General features: G+C 43.5%; 1 protein-coding gene across 4 annotated transcripts in view; it reads right to left on the reverse strand.

Annotated features, from left to right (window-relative positions):
- The window catches only part of FLNB (filamin B), a 455875-nt gene that overhangs the window by 21563 nt on the left and 414757 nt on the right, over positions 1-19555 (reverse strand). For all 4 annotated transcript variants that reach the window (XM_069206567.1, XM_069206566.1, XM_069206565.1 and 1 more), the window contains 2 exons: positions 6517-6649; positions 1373-1549 (listed from right to left, as the gene is read on the reverse strand). In XM_069206567.1, coding sequence (XP_069062668.1) covers positions 1373-1549; positions 6517-6649 — 310 coding nt within the window. The remainder of the gene's footprint in view (positions 1-1372; positions 1550-6516; positions 6650-19555) is intronic.

The following is a 19555-nucleotide window of genomic DNA, read 5'->3' on the forward strand; positions in this document are numbered from 1 at the left end:
ATTTTCAACACCCGTAGTACCTTCTTTTAATTCAATGTGTTACAGCAAACACCAAATACATGCTGGTGGTCGCCCCGCTTCTCAGCACTCCAATGAGCGGACTGCCTGTGGTTGTACCTGGTTGTCACATGGTGGCATCAATGGATGTGTGAAGGGAGGCGGATGACATTGTTGGCCTCATGGTTAGTGAAGTTTAAGGCTCAGGTGCAGAGGGGAAGATTGACCGCTGACAAGTAATACTTGGATAAACAATAAACGTTTAAGGGGGGTTTTCCTAGCAATACAGGCTCACACTTTGGGGATTGCGATGTCCTCCCTTGTATTTACTCTCATTACTCGGCAGTAATAGGGTTCTCCACCTCTTTTGGATAATATAATATTTAATGAGCAATCGAGTGTAGTGGGATCTTCTTACCGAGTCTTACATCTCGAACCAGTGACTAACAAGAGGCTCGCCAGAATGTTTCTTTGTTTGATGATGTCTGCTTGGGTTTTGAGACCTTATGTGATATCATTCACCAAAGGGCCCCCTTATGACTTAAGGCTGTTCCTAGACTCGTTCTTGGACATTACTGTTGAAGATTAAAAGCTGGTGAAGTATCTGAACCTCAAACTTGCACTGAGTCGTAGTTCCTATATGGAGAATGAGTATGTTGTGATGAACTATTCTCTTTCAGGCGCATTATGGGTAACCGGACAGGTTCATACAGTGCTTTTATAGTAAAAGGCTTGCTACTAATTTGCAAGGAGCAGAAATTCAGGGCAAACATATTTACAAACATATGGCTAAGGTATTTTTGAGGGGCGGCCCTATTCCTGGGACTGAATTCATTTATTTTTCTTTAACATTGATCCTCTATTCCACATCCTTGGGACCGACCGCAGTCAGTTAATAATCTATAGGACATGTATACTCGAGGACGTTGAAAACAGGGATAAACGGTGCTTTGTTTGTGTCACCCAGCACCTAAAGGGTGTGTGAAAGAACAGAAAATAAATTAAACAAGTCACAATCTCAATAGGTAGGAGTTTTAATGTCAAGTTAAAAAATATATTTTTGGCCACGTCGAGGAACAATCAAAAGAGGAAAGGTTTCAGTTTGTTATGTCAACACACTTTGAAGTAGTTCTTCTAAGAGCGTCAGCACTACAAACCAATAAATATTACTAACATGTTAGATCACAATTAAGTATAACTATTCTGAAATTCTTAGGACATCTTTCCTTTACTTTATCAAATAGATTACAGATGGATAACTAACTGTGTGCACAGATTATAAGGGGCTAATTTCACTTTCTATAAAAGTGGTTGTGTATAGTACACTGGTGTGAACACAATGCCTACATTCGGTAACAGTATGAGATGGACTTACCTGTGGTGCCGCTTTCCAAGCCGGATCCATACGCTGTCACCAGACCGGGATCTCCCACCTGACCTGGCTCTCCAACGCGCACTTTGAAGGGGCTGCCTGGAACATGGCTGCTGTTGAACTTCACATCAATGGTGTGCATGCCATTCTCACGAGGGATGAAACGCACAGCATAGCGGTCTGTAGAACGATGGGATATTTGGTTTTACTATGAGTTTTGTGAATTTTGTTTCTTAAAAGACCAAGCTCTTAAGGACCACTTAGTGATACACATTCCTGAAGAAAAGTAAAACATTATGACGGTTATATAAATGATTTTTTGTGTTTATTCTTTGGGCTCGGTGACTAATGAATGCGTTCAATGTATTTCAACACAAACCACTCAAAGTGTGGCCAAATAATGCAGCCAAGAGTGCAGAGGCACCGGGTGAAATGGGCACCATCACTAGCATCAATTAGTTGTGGAGTAGTAGTATGGTGCAGGGAAAGCTTGAGTGCCTGAGGCTGCAGATCAATACCCCATTACAGACACTGTGCCGATGGCCTTTTTATCCATGAGAACCCATGAGTAGTGGAAATTGCATCCTGGAAGATTGCTAGACCTTTTAACATGGAGGTAGGTGCCCTTGCAGGCCCTCATATGGAATACCTAGGTTTGTCCTGCCGTAGACCCACAGATCATCTAAGCAGTCTGCTGCCAAAGGCATCTCACTCACTGAATTATCCAGCCACCCACCATACACTCACTTATTCAACCATGAATCAATGCACTCACACATCCAAACATCCACACATGCATCAATCACCCATTTCACACCTCCATCCTCTCAATCATCCATGCAAGTGTTTACTCATGCCCACATTCACTCATTCATTCTAACAGCCACACAAACTTGAGATCAGTACACAGCCAGAGTTATTGTATTAGACCTGGCATCCTTGGAGTGGTTTCCCCTAACTTTTTGTTTTCAGACCTCCTGTTTTTGCTGGCTTGACTTTTTCTGGCCTTTGGAATCTGTGCACTTTACCATTGCTAACCAGTGCTAAGGTGCTTGTGCTCTTTCCCTAAAACATGTTAACTCTGGCTCATACCCAATTGCCATATTTAATTTACTTATAGATCACTTGAAAGTGGCACTGCATGTTCCCAGGGCCTGTAAATTAAATGATACTAGCAGGCCTGCAGCACGGATTGTGTCACCCACTTAAGTAGCCCTTAAAGCATGTCTCTGACCTTCTGTGTGTGCAGTTTTACGCTGCTATTTCGACCTGGCAAAGTAAGCCTTTTGCCGGGCCCAATCTTTCTATTTAATACATATGTCACCCCTATGGTAGGCCCTGGGCAGCCCAAAGGGTAGGGTACAATGTATTTAAAAACAGGACAAGTACTTTAACATTTGACATGTCCTGTTAGTGAAAAACTCTTATATTTGTTTTTCACTACTGCAAGACCTATCGCTCCCTCGAGATAACATTGGAGTTGCCTTGTTACATTTCATAAGTGCAATTTTCAAATGGGAAGAGATGACTAGTTCATGTTTGGTGTCTCTGGAATCCTAATTTAAAATACTAACTTTTGTTGAAGTCAGATTTTACAACTGCTATTCTGAAAATGCCACTTTTAGAAAGTTGGCATTTTCTTGCCTTAGCCATTTGACTCCAGCAGCTTGTCTCTGGTTTACATGACTGGGTGTGGGTGACAGCTGAGCTTTGTGTATTCCTCCTTGATAGCCGCACACAGTGGGTGCTTAAGTGTGACTGGATGAGCATCACTGGCAGGACTGGGAGGGAGGGATGGGCACAGCCCCACTTATACTTGAATAGGCTGCGTCCTGCCTCCACACAAAGTGATGCATACCCTCTGTATTTAGTCTGGAGCCCGGGCAAGGAAGGCAGGGCTCCTGTGCACTTCAACTGCATGCCTCGAGAAGTTCTTCCCTACATCAAAGATACAACCATGTGTAAAGGAAGGACCTCAGACACCACCACTTCAGTACACTTCTGGACTGGTGGATACTCTACCAGGAAGGAGGACTGCCATGCTGCAACAAGGACTGCCACTCTTCTGGACAGCTGCTCTAAAGGAACTGCTGCCTTCTTGCCTGGAGGATCCTGCAACTTCATGGCTCATTGGGCTCCTAAATCAAGCATTTGAGCTCTTGGGGACTGCCAATGGGCCCGTTTGTGCTAGAACAGTGCAGCTCGCACTGAAGTTCAGCATGAGCTGCAGACAGCTTGTCTCTTTGCACAGCAAGCATCGGCTCTCACAGGGGACTGCCATCACAATGCTCTTACATGCCCATCCACGGTGCCTGGCCTGCTCTTCACCCCATGCCGACCACTGCCCATGACACTCTCCCTGCTTTCCTCTCCAACACAAATGGGACTCTTGCACAAAACCCAAGCAGGTAATCTAGGACTGTATCTGACCCATGTTCGTTCAATGTCAGCCTGAACATTTGACTTTGACCCAGTCCAGCGTGTCCAGATAGCCCCGGTTGGCGCTTTTTTGCTTTTAGGTGATATATTGCAGTTTATGCTTTAAAAATTAAAAACACTGGTTTTACTGATTGGATCTTTGCTGTTTTAGTCTTGTTTTATTTATTAAATTAAGCTCTATATTTCCAACCTAATGTAGGATCCTTTGTGTGGTATTTTCACTGCTTTAAGTGTTGCACAAATACTTTACACATTGCCTCTACTATTCTGTGTCAAGCTACCAGAGGATGAGCACAGGTTAATTGTGGTTTGGCTAGTGCCTTACCCTGAGCAGGTTTGCGGTTGCCGTTTGACCACGGCCCATACCCCAGTCAATCAGTAGCCCAATTTCTAACATATTGGTTTTGTCGATACTTGTTGACACCAACATTCAAAAACAACAGAGAAATTACCTCACTTTTTGTGAGTGAAGCTATTTATTTTACCATCCTTTAGGACAAATAAGTCTACCTGCAACTCTTGACAGCTTGCACTTTGATTTAAGCCTCATTAATCTGCAAAATACTGCCTATGAATCCCAACAGCTGCAGTAATTCTGGAATGGATGTGCAATCAAAAGCAAATTGCCAAAACAAACTATCTACTAAGAGGGCAAGGCTCTATTTCATTGTCTATTTCGTGCAAAGTAAAGATCAGTTAAGCAAATACATTTTTTTGTTAACTTTAGATTTAAGTCTAAAACCCGATTGTTTATTTCCATCGCTATTCTTGGGAACATTGACATTTGCTTACTCTCTAAACATAATAAAGGAAGTATGAGAATGCTGAAGAAAGTTAATGCTTGATGCCTCTCCTTTGGCTTGGGGAAGAAGATACCATCTCTGGGACTTGATGACTTGACCAAAGGCCTATTATCAATATGCATGATCCCTTTTTAAAAGATATGTTTTTAACCAGTGCTTAATTTGTGAAAAAATAAGTGCCAGAGCCCTCGTCAGGAGGTCACTGCAACTTCACCACTAATTTCCCCAATCAGAACTGCCAATGAAAATACCAATACAACTACTAACTATCACACCAGTACAATTGTGACAATTCAGACAATTCCAGGCCCGCAAAGCTATAGGAATTGCTAGGGAGGCAGATGTTAGTAATTTCTCATATATATTTAATTAATAAACTACTGTGTGCTCATCTCTGAATTACACAAACAGCACCACCATGTAGCAGACTATCATAAGTGCCTGTGTTGACAATTAAGTGGCGGTGCATAGCACCGGAAATAACCGGCTCAAATTAAGCACTGGTTTTAACTCTTTAAGACATACTTTATAAGGGGACCCGAGACACAGTGGAGGTCTAACTAAATCCAGACAGAAGGGCAGACAGCAAACTGCAAAGTAGAGTGTGGGTGATATATTAAGATGAAACTATGATATGGTTGCAGGAAGTGGGTGCAGGCGCTCTTTTTGTGGGACCAGACATAGTTTTCATCAGACTTTGATTGAGAGCAAGAGAGAGGAGAAATAGAAAATTAGGAAAAGAGGAGATAAAAAAGAAGTTTTGCAAGAGTGAGAAAAAGAGACAGGAGGTTTGTGTTTGTGGAAGAAAAGGCGCAAGGTAGAATCAAGTCTAGACAGCCTTGAAAGTCCATGACCCCAGCCTTTGGCAGCGCCAGCAACAGCCTCCTAAGAAAAACTCTGGGTCCCTGCACTAACTCTTTTTGTGATGGGCCAATGTTATTGCTATTCCCACCCCATTTTAGGAACCTAGGCTGGCACTATCAGCACTTTATCGGTACAAACAAAGAGATGAACATTTGTTATCGCTTGCAAGGCTCCATCTCTGCATTTGTAGCTATTCATAAGGATTTGCAGAGTGAATTTTGCCCCATAAATATTTAAGAAGCCGGATTTCTGTGAGTCGTTGCTAAGAGCCACTTAGCGTTGTTCAGGATTAGTAAATCAGGCGCAGTGTAAAAAAGCAGCTGCTCTTTGCGGATGCTGTGGAAATATATGTTATCAGACCAATCATACACTAGGACCTGCGGTTCAGAATAAAATTAAATGTCACCAAAGTAGACCAGTACACTGAAGTTCTGAATCTGGACTGCATCATTAAGCAAATGCCTGGCTAGGAGAAAAGGTAGGTCTAAAGTATGCATCATTATATTTCTATATACAAATGTTCAAACCTGGGGTTCACCAATACAGTTTCACATACACATTTGGCATTATCCTTATCAAATGAGGACCAATTATAACAATGGAATTATAATGGCCAAAAGGCCGCCCGGCCAGCCCAGTGCAAATCATCCTTCCCACGTGGACGCCGGCTCAGAATTGAGCCGGCGGAGTGGGAAGGTGCGACGGGTGCAGTGGCACCCGTCGCGTATTTCAGTGTCTGCAAGGCAGACACTTAAATACTAAGTGGGGCCCTCTTACGGGGCAGCAGAAACCGGCGGGAGACCACCGGTTTTCCCTTTCTGGCCGTGGCTGAACCGCCGCGGTCAGAATACCCTGTGGAGCACCGCCAGCCTGTTGGCGGTGCTCCCTCCAACCCTGGCCCCGGCGGTCCATGACCGCCGGGGTCAGAATGACCCCCAATGTCTTAGAAGTACATGAACACACTAAATAGAAGCAGCTGGACCTGTCCTTTGATTATTACTAGAGTAATAGCACAGCGGGCAAAGAACATCTCAAACTCACCTGGTTCCAATTCATTCACAAGACATTCTTCTACGGCTCCTGATGGGCTATGGACTTTAGCATCAATCTTGCCCTTTGCCCCATTAAGCCTTAGAGCAAATGACACGGGCTGGTTCACCTTCAACCCAGTCTCCTGCGGATGCAACACAAGTCCATCAGTACAGTAACAGCCAGGAGAATATAAGCCAACTTTAGTAGGACGGTACTACAGGGAAGTAGCTGTTCTAGGGAAAATGCAATGTTAGGATGCTGACTACAGGGCCATCAACAAAGGGGCACCGGAATACCCCTAACAACTTAGGAGAATTAAATATGACCTCATTAATATGTGAGAGGGCTCTCAAATATCACTTCACCCTGGGAGTCAAAACTCTTTGCACCAGGCCTGTGTGCAGTTCTATGATGAAATGCTGCACAATACAATGTCGTGTTCTAGGAGAACCTGCATTACATTCATTTTATCTATTTAATTATTGTTTTTGTACAGGGTGGGCTACACACTCACTGTAGGGTTCCAGCATGCTTAACATGAAGACAGGGAACATATGAGGCTATTTTACATATTAACATGTCAGCAACAGGAAAACAGTCTTAAAATATATTTGATGATTTGATGCCGCGTGACAAGCAAGGAATGTATGATGGAACAATGAATGCTGGAACCACGCATGCCTGAACAACGTGGTCGGAACAACGACCACGTTACCATGAATGCCTTTACTACGCATGCCTTTACACCCCCAAAAACCAAACATACCCTGATCCCCCACCCCCAAAAAACAAACTACCCTGATCCCCCCCCCCAGAAAAACAAAAGTACCCTGGCCCACCCCTGCTCCTAAAAAAAGAACTACCGCGATCCCCAGCCCTAAAAATCAAACTACCTCTACACCACCCCCAAAAATCAAACTAGCCCGACCCCCCAGCCCCAAAAACAAAAGTACCCTGATCCCCGACCCCCCCACCCCAAAAACCAAAGTACCCCAATCCCCCACCCCACAAAACATAACTACCCCTATCCTCCACCCCATCCCAAAAACCAAACTACCTTGAGCCCCCACCCCCAAAAACCAAACTACCCCGATCCCCCCACACCCACCCCCAAAAACCAAACTACCCTGATCCACCACCCCCAACAATCAAACTGACCCGACCCCACACCCCAAAAACCAAGCTACCCCGACCCCTCCACCCCCAAAAACAAAAGTACCCCAATGCCCACCCCCAAAAAACAAACTACCCCGATCCCCCACCCCTAAAAACCAAACTACCCCAATCCCCTCACCCTCAAAACTACCCCAATCCTCCCACCCCCAAAAACAAAACTACCCCGTTCCCCACCCCCAAAAGCAGAAAAACCCCAACCCCCACCCCTAAAAACAGAAATACCCCAATCCATTTACCCCTGCCCCTAAAAACAGAACTGCCCGGATCCCCCTCTCCCTAAAAAACAGGACTACCCAGATCCACCCACCCCACCTCTAAAAAAACGAACTACATGACCCTCTCCACCCACGCCCCATGCCCTTAATCCACCCTCCACCCCTAAAAACTACCCCCCAAACCTGCCCCAGCCCCTCTTGCCTGACCGCATCCTCTCCCGATGCACTCTCCCTTTTTCTCTGCCTTAACCACGCATGTGCGTTGTTCAGCACATGCGTGGTTAAGGCAGAGAAAAATGGAGTCGTTGTTAACGCAAGCGTGGTTCCGCTTGCGTTAACAGCGTAGGTCGTTGTTCCAGATTTTTCCCCCGAAAAAAATAAATAAATTAAATGGACTCAATAAGCATTCACAAAATGCTTCGAATTACAGACAATTCAAACAATGGCGAACCATGAAAAGAACTTGAAAGCTAATGGCTTGGGGGGCGGTGAAGGGAGGGAAGCTGACCCAAAGCCCACTCTCTCTCTCCGTACCTTTTATCATTGCACTTTTTTGATAAACATAAAAGCTGCATTTAGTCAGACTTAAAAATAGTTTGCATTTACATGCGGTGAAGTGATAGAAACGCACCCGTAACATCAGGCAGAGTCAATATACATGAAGTCTATGCTTATTATTTGTTTTAATATCAACCACTGACTCATTTCCTAAATCCTATTTTCTGTTCCGGTTATGTTTCACACTGTTATGGGTCTGACAAGCTGTCAGAGAGAAACTAACGATAGGGATTATTCCAAACGTTTGAAAATACATTACACAGCAAAAGAAAAGCAGAATAAATCAAAGTAATTATGAGTTTTTTTAATTTGTTTTATTCTCTCATAAAAGCAACCAAAATTACCCAAAGGCACGGTGCCCTTGCCCTGCTCAGTCTGCACTGAGAGACATAGGGCCTGATTCTAACTTTGGAGGACGGTGTTAAACCGTCCCAAAAGTGGCGGATATACCACCTACCGTATTACGAGTCCATTATATCCTATGGAACTCGTAATACGGTAGGTGGTATATCCGCCACTTTTGGGACGGTTTAACACCGTCCTCCAAAGTTAGAATCAGGCCCATAATGTGTTTCAAAGACGCTAAAACACAAAAAGCAACCATTCCCATGACCTGTATACCCTTTCACCAGATCTGATGACACCCGCCATGGTGTGAAAGGGCCTTCGGGTAGCCCTATTTTACCTGTCTGCCGCGGAAGCATAAGACGTTTGAAATCTTCACCATACTATCAAAACTTTGTGCAAAGACTTACGATTTCATACAGAGTGTTGCAAGAGAAAACACGGAAATGGTTTGGTAATGTCAGTCATTTTGGGTGGTGGTGTTGGTGGTGGTGGTGGTTCGCACACATGGCTGTCAGCCCTGGGAAAACTAGTCTTGTTATGGATACTTGGGAGGCTCCCATTGCAGCATGTTGGTAACGGGCTGTGAAGCAATTTTCCTTTTTCAAAAGACAAAAGGAGGGACATTTTCGAGTTTTGGGGGAGCCTAGGATGGGGTTTCATTTACACACAGCAAACAGGTTTCAGCACATTGCATGCTTCACCTCACACAGACATACACAAAAGGTACCATGTGGGTATCGCACTGTAAGCGTCCCCCTACACACTGATAATATGTACCTCATGGGCACCAACAGTACGCCTCCCTTGTGTGCTAAGAAATCAAGCATAGCAGTGGGGGGACCTGCCTTCGAGACCCCTGGCTTCAGAGGTGGCAATTTCAGGGCCAGGAACACAGTGGCAACTCTCGCTTTATTTTCTGAAATTTTGTATTACACTAGTCGTGCAATATAACATATTATTCACTATTAGTGTAATAAAAATGAAGTACAGTTAGCTGGAATATTCCCTTCCATGACAGATGAGGTTAGTAAAAATTATTTGAAGGGCGTGTTGTGTGCGTGCTTGTGGGTGAGAGCGTGTTTATGTGAGAGAGATGTGAATTTGTGTGTATGTGTAAGTATGTGTGTGTGAATGTGAAACATGCATGGGGCAGACTACAAGGTGCATTCGAGGAGCGTCCGATGCAACTGGGGAGAGAATAATAGAAAAAAGAACAGATGAGGCAAGCTTACTTTGCATACACAGAGCAGGTATACCACAAAAAATGCATTTTACAAACACACACGTGCACGCACAAAATCACACTATCCCTCAGCGCCCATAAAACAGCCTTCTTTTTTCCTTCATGAAAAACCACAGCGCCCGATGTCATCAGCACAACATCTAGCTTCACCTGTGGCCTCTTACTAAGATATTTCCCTGGGCAAGGTAAATGGATTGTTGCCACCCTGGGTGAAAAGTCATTTTGGCCAACCCTTCCATACCCCCTTAAATGGGTGCTGGGTTGCACTGCTATGATCCACCCACTAGGGGTTTGTAGCCAGAGACCTAGACTTCAGTTGGTAACCTGTAAAGGAAGGAGAGGAGTGAGAGGCATCTCATGCAGGGCAGTGTGAAGGCGCGATGGCTGTGCGAAGGCGCAAGGGCAGAAAGCAGCATGAATGACAGCAAACATGCCTTGCAAGGGATCTCATGTCATGTGACATCTTCAGCCAGTCCTGGCTTTTAATTCTGCAACATTTCATCCAATACTTAAAGATTGTTTTGAAGGTGAAAATGCAGGACCCAAAAGGCAACATGTTTAGAATAAAAAGCAAAATCTTACTAATGGCAAGGGGCTAATTGCAAGCTAAGAATAGCTTCTGTAGCAAAAAAAAATGTTTTAAAAATATACCCTGTTCTTGCCTAAGAGAAAGGAATGTTGGCGTGGCACTGCGTAGTGGGCACAGGCATCAATAGTGCAGTAGCAATGTTCAGGGTCGGACTGTGGCAGAAAATAGGTATCAGCATTAAAATAAAAGTGACCCCATTAGTCAATTAGATAGTTTAAAGCATGGGTTTTCACAACCATTTTCCGAGGGGCCACAAAGTTTGGTCTGTGGTGTGACCGAGGGCCGCATTGATGGCAGCAGGATGGCGATTTGGTGTGTAATTGTAGGGGAAGGGAATCATGTACATCTAGCGGCTGAATTGCACAATGTGAAACCAGAAAACCTGGACTAAATCCCACTTCCCCACTTGAACAAATTGTGTAATTCTGAGAAATTGTGTTATTTCACTTTTCCTCCTTTTTTTTTATTATCACATATGAGGGCTCGGAAATACATGACTTCAGGAAGTGCGTTGTATAAAACCTTCTACTGGGTTTGGTTTACTACATTTTAATGTTGTTCATGTATAATAGCAAGCCAGGCCACCCTCAAGGAGCAGATAAAAACTCTGTTCACTCAGTTGACTACTGGCATTGGGAGGGGGAAGCATGAATGATTCTAAATTAATGTTTGACAGATATTAATTTTTAAAAAAGGACTTCTCAATAAATGTCACTGATATAATCTGATGTATTAAGGTCAAACAGTTATACCTTTTTTAATTTTTGAATTATGAGGAGACTTGATCATATTTTTACATGTTTGCTGCAATATGTCTTTAAAAACGAAGGTGCTTCTAAAGTTAACTGGTGCAGGACACCCTAGTTATTTCTTTTGTTTAACATCAAATAACCTTTGACTAAATGCCTGCCAGTTTATTTAATATATTTTTTATGATTAGAGCTGAGTTACTGTTGATTAGGGGGCCGCATGAAAAGGTCAGGAGGGTCGTATGCGGCCCCGGTCCTACTTTGATTAACACTGGTTTAAGGAGTGGCCCATGTTTGCAAATTTGTACTGTTTTGAACTCTAAGTTCAGCCTATCGGGTGTTGTCTGATTGCCATATAGGCCAGCCCGACCAGTGGCATAATAAAAACTTTAGGGGGCCCTGCAAGGTACATGGAGGAAGGGGAGTGGGGGCCTCCTCCAGACACAGTCAGGAGCTTTCAGATGCTGCCTGTGCACAATGTCAGAAGGGGGCTGGGGGAGGCTGGAATTCCACACCCCTCCCCCCCTCCAATGTTACGCAGTCCAACACTCGTGATGTATTCGGTGCACACAGAGACACACCTTCACAAGGTTTTAGACAAAAAGACGCAGTTTGTCTTTCACGTCCTCCCAGAGGACATAAAACAGCCAGGACCCTTGCAGACTAAGCCCTCAGAACGATTAAATATGTAAAACACTCCGCGAATCACGAAAACCTCCCTCGACAGCAAAAATACAATGTAAACAGACAACAGCAGTTTTGTGAAACGTATATGTTTCTGTAGTGTGGTTGGTTTTACATATTCTTTGCGCGTTAGCTTCAGGCTTTAGGCCTTTGTGCACTTTGCCCTGGATGTATTTTATTCATTTGCTGGCAGCTTGGAGCCTCTGTGCACTTTGCTCTAAATGCTTTTTATTAGGCTTCGTACTGTTATTTTTCAAATAGCCAGTTCTACGGTTTTGTTTTTTATTCATATCACACTGTTTTGCCTACTTCAGCACTGGAGTTCTCCATAACACATTCACTCTGTGCTTCAGTCAAGGATACAGTCTGGTACATTGCCGATAGGCGTGGTAGGAGTTTAGACTTGGCATTCCTGCATAGGGACATTTTGTGATCACGCTGACATGTTGGTTATAAAATCACTTCCTTGTCCCAATACACGCATGAGGGAGAATCCGACCAGGGAACCACAACTAGACGCTGACTGCCTCGTTGCAGATGCTGAACCAAGATCACAGGCCTTTGCTCAGGTATGAGGGCTGATGTCTCCCCAGTGATACAGACAGGCAAGCTAGAAGCTTAACATGCTGTGCTCGAAATAGAACAAGCAGAGGGAGAGTAGAAACTATTAAACACGATGATCGCTTTGTTCCTTTTTTTTACTCTCCTGGTAACTATTTCAATCCTACTGTGTTGTATGGTTCTGGTTATTGCGGCTCATGCCTTATTATCTAAAATACAGTCGTTTTATTAAATCATTATATAAAACTTATACTGTCTTTGTCATTTGTATATGAGATCATATTGTAAATGAGAGAGTTGGTTTGGATCTGAGTGACCACGACTTCCCTGAGAAGTTCCAAAGATGTCATGCGCTCGGCTGCCCAATCATCTCTTCCCCGTGGGAGAAATGAGGCACTGCTAGTTAGCCGGAGCAAAAACCGGATTTAGGGTGACAGAGTTCCTTACACATGGGTCAGACTCAGCCCCCCACACCGTTATCGATCCTGCTGCCTAGAAATCCAGTAGTCTCATTTAGGATAATGAGAGCCCACGCGACATTTCCACACAACACAAACAAAAGTTCAAGTCTGCAGCTGTTCTTATTTTTGCAAACAGTTGTCAACTTTGCCTTTGATCCATTAATTTCTCAAAATGGAAACACACATGAAAGAGAAACACCAATAAAAGTATCTAGGAAAGAACTGTCTGACAGTCAATCACTCTTAGTAAAGTATACTAAAGAGCGCGAGGGAGAGAGTGACATGCATTTAATCATGTTAATATTAACAATGGTGAAAAATATACAGGATCCCTCTCGTAGATGCCTCACGTGATTTTATATGAAGAGGCGTCTTTGAGATTATTGTGAAAGACGTTGACCTATTGAAGTGTCTAGACATCATTGTTTCGTGTTTTATTCTCACTGATGTGAAAATGCCATATAAATAGCTATGTTATGATTTGTACAAAAAGTGTTGCTTGTAATGCGAAATTTAAGCACGAAAAGGAGTATTTCCAAGGAAGCAAACTGGCAAGGGAGAGAGGGACTAGCTGACAACTAACTAGGATTCTTCCAAGTATATACAGTGCTGCAGATTCACTAAGATTTTTCCATGCATAGTTCAGACCTGCACCTGGAAAATGTCCAAATGCTTGCATGCATAGTACCTTCCACATCCATCAAAGCCACTTAGGACGACATCATGATGCCGGCGGAGTGATAACCCTCTGAGAGACACACTCCGCACAATTCAGGGCTCCTTTTTCTGGAAGCCACACCAGCTCCCAAACATTCTACACATCCTGGTGTTTTCCCTCTATGCTACTCACTACCTTGCCTACGTTACTCAGTATGTTATTTTGCCACCTTACATTTGCATTTACACCTGCCTTTGCTCCTATCTTTAATCTAAAATGTAAAATAGGGGGAGGTGCTCCGTTCTTCTGATCATACCTCATTCTCCACCCTAACTCTATTACCTGCGTCTTTTCACAATTCTTAAAAGTATAGGTACATATATAAACTGCAGTTGACACTGTCTACTACTACATGCTACTGCAAAGACTACATCAGCTTAGAAAACATGAAACAGATGTACATTGGATTGCCCCTTACCTCAAATACAGACAGAGATTGGCATACCAATCACCTTTCACATCAGCCCCTTACACCCAACACTGTGGCATCACTCAATGGGGACCATCAGATATCCTCCATTACACAACTTCTACCTAACCTCCTTACCGGACCTGAATAGATAATTTAAACTCACCTGTTACAGCTATGTGACTATGCATGTGGTATGCAAAGCAATCTAAAAACTGATGTCCCATAAATTCAAAATGTAATAACTTCCTTTGCGCCATATAGCACAGGGAACAGAAGGCCCCTCCAACAACATCAACAGACAACAGAGGTAAGAAACCAGAGGTACAGATGGATTCAGATCTATCCTTAATACCACATCTTAGCAAGGTCCAAAAGAGCTGGCACTACGTAATTAAAACATTGCAACACATCTTACCACACCTTAGATACCAACTAAAGCTACAAGCTAGCCTCACACTCAATCACCAAGCTTGACTCCGATACAGTCTATAAGTTGGTATCCCCAGTTTTGTCGTACTCAAAATACAACTGTTAGACCAGACAGCTTAAGGTGGTCACCCCTATTTTTTTGCCTACCTCCCTCCACTTTTTAGATACTGTTTTTGCTGGTTTTAAGTCTCTGCGCACTTTAACTCTGCTAACCAGTGCTAAAGTGCATATGCTCTCTCCCTTTAAACATGGCAACATTGGATCATACCCAATTGGACTATTTAATTTACTTATAAGTCCCTAGTATAGTGCACTATATGTGCTCAGGGCCTGTGGATTAAATGCTACTAGTGAGCCTGCAGCACTGGTTGTGCCACTCACTTAAGTAGCTCCTTAACCTTGTCTCAGGCCTGCCCTTGCAAGGCCTGTGTGCAGTTTCACTACCAATTTGACTTGGCATTTAAAAGTACTTGCCAAGCCTAAAAACTCCCCTTTTTCTACATATAAGTCACCCCTAAGGTATTCTCTAGGTAACCCATAGGGCAGGGTGCTGTGCAGGCAAAAGGCAGGAGATGTACCTGTGCAGTGACTATGTCCTGGTATTGTAAAATTCCTAAATTTGTTTTTACACTGCTGTGAGGCCTGCTCCCTTCATAGGCTAACATTGGGGCTGCCCTCATACATTGTTTGAATGGTAACTGAGGATCTGAAAGGAGTAGGAAGGTCATATTTAGTAAGGCCTAATGGTGATACAAAATCCTGATGACTGGAAGCTGGATTTAATATTACTATTTTAGAAATGCAACCTTTAGAAAGTGAGAATTTCCCTGCACTTAAATCCTTCTGTGCCTTACAATCCACGTCTGGCTGGGTTTAGTTGACAGCTCCCTTGTGCATTCACTCAGACATGCCCCAAACACAGGATACTCAGCCTCACTTGCATACATCTGCATTTTGAATGGGTCTTCCTGGGCTGGGAGGATGGAGGGCCTGACACTTGCATGTCAAAGGACAGTAGCCTGCCCTCACACAAAGGACTGCCACATCCCTTACTGGGACCCTGGCAGACAGGATTGAACTGAAAGGGGACCTTGTGCACGTCTAAGCCGCTCTTTGAAGTCTCCCCCACTTCAAAGGCACATTTGGGTATTTAAACAGGGCCTCTGACCCTACCAACTCAGACACTTCCTGAAGAACAAACCTGAACCAGAATCTGCATCCTGCCAAGAAGACCTGCCTGACTGCCCAAAGGACTCACCTGACTGCTTTCTGTGAAGGACTGCTGCCTTGCTGTTGCCCTGCTGCCTTGCTGCTCTCTGGCTGTGGTAAAGAAGTGCTCTACAAGGGCTTGGATAGAGCTTGCCTCCTGTTCCCTGAAGTCTCAGGACCAAAAAGACTTCATCTCTACAAGAAGGACTCCTTGTGTGGCGAAATTCGATGCATAGCCTGCCAAAAGCAACGCACAGCCTGCACTGTGGTGAAAATTTCACTGCACGCCGAACCGGAATGACACAGACCAACTTCGCATCGAGAAGATCGACGCAGAGCCAGCGTAGCAACTGGAAATTCGACGCACGGCACACCGGATCAACGCACAGGCGAGCCAAAACGACACAGCCTGACTTCCAGAGAGGGATCCATGCAGCGCCTGCCGTGCGGTAGAAAATTTGACGCAACAGCCACTGAATCGACACAGCTCCTGTGACTTTGTCCTGCCAGTGCAGGAAATCCATGCATCGTCCCCGGTGCGTCCGAAAAACCCCGCAACCCAAAGAGGATCCACGACCGAGCGCCGGAAATTGACGCACAGCCATCCCTGTGTGAAAACGAAATGACGCATCGCCGTGTGCGGCCCAAGAAATCGATGCACACCCCTTTAATTCCATGCATCTCCTCCTCTGTGGAGATTTTACACGCAAACCAGGTACTTTGTGCTTGAAAGAGACTCTGTTTGCTTTTAAAAAGACTTAAGACACTTTATATCACTTTTACAGAGATATCTCAACATATACTTATTGCATTTTAATCGTTTTGACCTGCATCTTATCAGATAAATATTGTATATTTTTCTAAACATTGTGTGGTGTATTTATGTGGTGCTATATTGTGTTATTGTATGATTTATTGCACAAATACTTTACACATTGCCTTCTAAGTTAAGCCTGACTACTCAGTGCAAGCTACCAGAGGGTGGGTAAAGGAACATTTGGATTGTGTGTGACTTACCCTGACTAGAGTGAGGGTCCTTGCCTGGACAGGGGGTAACCTGACTGACAAACAAAGACCCAATTTCTAACAACAACTAATCCAAAAAGCTGCTGCAAGACCCCTTCTCTGCCTCCATCCAAGAGAATACATGGCCGAAGTTCTACAATCACTCTACTGGCTTTGTATGGTTAGACAAAGAATGTTCCCAATGAGCCTCCTAAGGAAAATTACCACTACACCTCCAAGTTAAATTCAAGCAAAACAAACAAAATAGGACACTGCTGTCCAGGATTGAACCACAGACCATCATACCATCTCACTATAAGAAATTTATAGAGGGCACTGCTTTCTCAGTACAAGCCACATGTTCTGGAACTCACTACTAGCCTAGATTTGAAGGATTCAGGAATGCTTACACTGCAGAAGTGTTGGAATGAGATAGAAAATAGACTTGGGCACTGAAATAGAAGTGCACTCCATTAGCAAATGTGACAGCTAAAAAAGTGGCTCACATTTGCAGATCAGTTTTGAACTTGTAAGGACACATTATATGGATCAGTGGTTCCCAACGTGTGGTCTAGGGACTCCTGGGGGTCCGCAACGCCTCCTCATGGGGTCCTCAACTGCTTAGTAAATTCAATAATATTAACAGATTAGGTCCCCAGCTTTCACTATTGACTCAGTGGGGGGGTCCCTGGATTCCAATAATGATTCAGTGGGGGTCCCCATGTTCCAGTAATGATAAATTGGGGGTCAACAGGTTGGAACCCACTGATATAGATGTTTTTGCAAGGTATGAGAGATTGCATGCTTTTGTGCTTGCTACAGGCAATGTTTGTGGCAATATTAAAGCAATCAAATGGAAAAACTGGCCCACCAGGTCATAAAACAGCCCACAAACCTCAACAAAACTAGCCCACACACTGATCTATTAGACCAGCTCCTTGGGCACTGCCTGACAGCTCTATGGGCCAGTTTGACCATGTGAGAGGTGAAAACATGGCTATTTCCTAAAATACTGCATCACCCCATTTCCCTGGGATAGAACCTTGAATAATAATTGCTCCCTCAGGTACAATCTACAGCCTATGGTACACAGATATGGGACATCCCAATCAGCACACGACTTTCCATGACCAGGTGAGTTTATGAAGGGCTGACCCACATCTAGGGTGGGTATTATACAGTAATGTCAATTCATGCATAACCCTCCTGGCCCTTACTAATAATATTATGTTAACACTTAGCGGTCATGCAGCTGATTAAAGTTCAAACAGCTTGCACGTATATCACATGCAGCTTCTCACACTAAGAACAGGTACACAGCAGGCAGAAGCAGTACACATTTTACTCACACACAAACAAGTACAAGAGAGACTGCATCAATGAAAGCTTTCTACACAAAGTGAACAAGTACATCATGGAGTAGTAGAGGAAGCGTTTGCTAGGAGGAGGACAGAACAAAGTTTTCAATTTCTTGCCAAGCACCAATTTGCATAAAAGAGGATTAACACGCCTTGCCTGCAATATTATTCAGTTCAGCAGGATGGATCAAGGGACACAATCATTGTAGGTAAACAGCAAATGTGAATCTGCGTTTCACTTTTTTACAAAGACCGGCTGTTACAGTAACAGTGAAAAAGTTTCCTAAAATTGAACGTGCATAGTGTTAATCCAGCTAATGCTGTGCATCTATTCATTGTGTGTTTGCCTGGTTGTGTTTATTCTCCCGTTCTAATGGAGTCCTATTCAAACATGTCAAAATACCATAAATGGCTATGTGTAATTTATGATCTCAGCTCACATATCAAAAACTGTGGGGTATTAGATTATCACCATTATAAAATAAAAATAGAAAAGGAGAAATCCTTTAAAAATTTATTTTACCAGTTAGTTTACAATATGATGACCAGTTAGATTCTATATGATGAAAACAGCAATTGCTCCTCTAACAGTGCCCTGTGAAAACCGCTCTCATTTCAGTCCATAACAATCAATGAAAAAATATTTTAATAACACCTGAAATATAACTTCAGAAAGTGGGAGTGGGGTGAGACTGAACAAAAGACTATATGCAGAGTCACTTTCACTCAGCCGATCGTCCCAATAATCTGGGTAATCACATACCAACAATGGAAATGTGGGCACAACATAAATGCAACAGAAAAAGCAAAGAAACATTGCATTACAGTCTAGATGTACCCAAATTAATCAATTTTGTACATTCTTGTTTAACGTGTGCTTCTATAACCATGCATTCAAAACGCACATTGAATGTTTAGTTAAAGTCAGGCTAACTTAACTGTCTGAAGACCTGAATTCTAAACTGTGTTGTTTTGCCTGCATAGTGTGTTCTTTTCCTTTGCAGGTGTGTTTCGAGGCTTCATTAGCTAGTGAAAAGGAGCACTGTTTTTATGTCTTAGTCTTGCTGATACTAAGGTCTGAGACAGTACATCTTGGCAAGAGATGTGAAGATGTAATGAGCAGCTGAATCCTCCTATTCATCCTTTACCAGGAATGTAGGATGTCCAAGGTCTAGCAACTGTCCAGAATCTTTGGGATGAAAATTCAGGTGGTGTTGCTACTGCAGATGAAGGATCCGAAGCCGATTGGTCCTTGGAGGGGAGAAAACCGATAACTCATGTTGAAGATTCTGTTTGGTTTAATTAATGCTACTGGTAGAAGTTAAGAAAGACT

Source organism: Pleurodeles waltl, chromosome 9 (genome assembly GCF_031143425.1).
Source record: "Pleurodeles waltl isolate 20211129_DDA chromosome 9, aPleWal1.hap1.20221129, whole genome shotgun sequence".
NCBI lineage: Eukaryota > Metazoa > Chordata > Amphibia > Caudata > Salamandridae > Pleurodeles > Pleurodeles waltl.